The 2,603-nt window shown below is 43.9% G+C and overlaps 1 protein-coding gene across 1 annotated transcript; it reads left to right on the top strand.

Annotated features, from left to right (window-relative positions):
- Positions 1-274: 274 nt before the first annotated feature.
- On the top strand, positions 275-1,302 carry LOC119192852. Its single transcript, XM_037446606.1, has 3 exons — positions 275-293; positions 439-784; positions 1,203-1,302. The coding sequence occupies exons 1-3, from the start codon at positions 275-277 to the stop codon at positions 1,300-1,302; spliced, it is 465 nt and encodes a 154-aa protein (XP_037302503.1).
- The last annotated feature ends 1,301 nt before the right edge of the window (positions 1,303-2,603 follow it).

The raw sequence follows: 2,603 nt of genomic DNA, 5'->3' as shown, positions 1-2,603 counted from the left end.
CATGTTAAAACTTTATTCTGATTAGTCCATTTGGGATTGGAATACTTTTTTGAAGTCAGCGGTTACATATAACATGCTCTATGCCTGCTCACTGGGATGTTTGTTACAATGACTTTTCATTATGTCATACCATGGTGATTCACTGAGCGAGCGAGTCGGTTCCTGTCAGCGAAGACCATTCGCTCTCGTTTGCTCGCACACAGGCACACCAGGGTAATGAGCGCAGTGCAATGCCTCGAAGATTATGTGGTGGTGCGACTGTTCATGGGCAGTCATGACGTTTGTGATCAGACGTAACTTCTCGTCATCAAGTTCTATGAATGACCATGTTTTGCTTATCTATTTCCCTTTGATAGCTACCCAATTGTGTTCATTTTTCTGTATTTGGTGTATACACTAAAGTGTATCATTCATTCATTCAATTTGTAAATTTTTCAGCGGCAACTTGTGCAAAGAGCATCCAACCATTCCCGGAATATGCGCAAAATTTAACTGAAAACGACGTCCATCACTCGATAGTAGCGAAAAAGGGTATAAAAAGTAAATACCACAAGAAAATGAAGAAGCATGCGCACGCGCACACACGCACCGAGAGAAAGAAATTTAAGTACCAACATCACAACGAAGTGAATGCGAGAGGCACAGACAGTCCGCACGGACGGACGTACATGCAAATGAAGTACGCCAACACGAACGAGATCAATTGGGGCGATACCAACACTTACCCCAGCTTCAGCGGGACTGACAGCTTCATACACATTGACGACGATGAGACTGTCAAAAGGTAATTTTATGTAGATTGATATTGGGCTGCATGTTACAGTTACCTTAGCTTAGAATTAAAAAAGAGAGAATATTTTGGCAGGAATTTGGATTGTGTCGAATTGTATTGTTATTTAGTGTTTACTCTATTTTGGAATTGTGTTCTTTTTGTAAAGAGAGTTGAGATATTATGTTACTTTATAAAAAGGAGAGAATCTTCGATTATCTTAAAATATATCTTACGATCGAAAAGTCGGTCTCTTAACCAATCACAAACATCAAAATTAAACGACATAGAAGTACGAGTCGCGTTATTTGGAACATCCCATAGGAATTGATAGTTCTTGCGCTATATAATATACATAGTGTACGTACTAGTCTGAAGTTAGCTTTAGAGTCTGATGTGTAGCGACGGCGGCGATAATAAACATCTGTGTCAGGTTGGTGAGCTACTCGCTGGACATCAACATCCGTTTCCGCAGCGTGTCGCCGCACGGGCTGGTGGTGTGGAGCGGCCGCTCGGCGCGCGCGCCGCCTTAACGACTTCTCTCGCTCGCCGTCGAGCGCGGCGTGCTCGTGTTCAGGTACACCGCCGTACTCACACGTGTTGCGTTCCATTCAGCCGGAGTTTTACGTCAATGGCGAAGTTTTTTTCCTTTTTAATACACACACACACACACACAACATCACGCATTTTATCCCCGAAGGGGTATGCAGAGGCGCAACCATGGCACCCACTTTTCGCCAAGTGTGTTCCGTCCCATGATGTGATAGGGGGCGAGCCTATCGCCATATCGGGCACAAATTCCAGACTCCGGGCTGATACTGTGCAGAAAAACCCAAATATCACTTTACCCACTTTATTCGAACCCAGGACCTCAGAGCGCTGCCGTACCGCGCATGCAGTACAACTACGCCACCGAGGCAGTCTTTTTAATCGGGCACGGCAAAGGGATTGCATTGCACCTGATGGTAAACGAGATACCATCCAAATAACAACAGTCTATGTACATTACAGTACATTCGACATAATGCCGGCCTACTCAGATGCTTCTACACGCTACGACGGAAGAACCCAGGATTATATGAAGAAGGGAACACGTGTCCAGGCAAACTATTCCAAAGCCTGATGATGACAGGGCAATATAAAAAAAGTTGGCAAACCTACGAGCTTTGGGCCGTGATGGTTTTAATCATCAAGCTGTCGCTTCGTATGCCAGCACCCGTGGTTCTACTGAGGAAAGGAGTCTAATCATTACTGGTCATTCGACAATCTATCTACACCCTACTCCAAGTACCATCAGGTGTTGTGGGGTCCTGCGACCATATATCCCAAAACCTTATATATACAGTTTTTTCGAAGCCAATATGTTTAACATCTTCCAGAATGTATAAAACATTATTTCAACATACCAAAATGTTTCCAGATACGACCTGGGTAGCGGCGAGGTAGTGATCATCGCGAACCACACGCGAGTAGACGACGGGCTGTGGCACCGCGCCCGCGCCACCAGGTACTAACGACAAGCAGCACTTATACATAATTATATTTTATACAAACATAGTCGTACCTAAAGCCTGTAACGTAGCGTTTTTAACAAACTGAGTGTGTCAAATTTACCGGCCCTATGTTCCGGAGAGCAAAAAATGGGGCCCTAATTAAAAATACGACTCCCTCTCCGCCTTTACTACTGTATGAAACGACTAACATAAACACGACAGTTCCCATTTTTTTAACCGACTTCAAAAAAAGGAGGAGGTTATCAATCCGACGCGAATTTTTTTTTTTGTTTTACGATTTTATTTTAAACATATAACCGCCCCCCTAAATGTGCCTCAAA

Source organism: Manduca sexta, unplaced genomic scaffold (assembly GCF_014839805.1).
Source record: "Manduca sexta isolate Smith_Timp_Sample1 unplaced genomic scaffold, JHU_Msex_v1.0 HiC_scaffold_3272, whole genome shotgun sequence".
Classification (NCBI taxonomy): Eukaryota; Metazoa; Arthropoda; class Insecta; order Lepidoptera; family Sphingidae; genus Manduca; species Manduca sexta.
This window is presented reverse-complemented; position numbering and strand designations above follow the sequence as displayed.

Excerpts from the sequence above, each read along its gene's own strand:
- LOC119192852 (XM_037446606.1), top strand. Across the intron at positions 785-1,202 it reads GACGATGAGACTGTCAAAAG|GTTGGTGAGCTACTCGCTGG; the intron begins GTAATTTTATGT and ends CATCTGTGTCAG.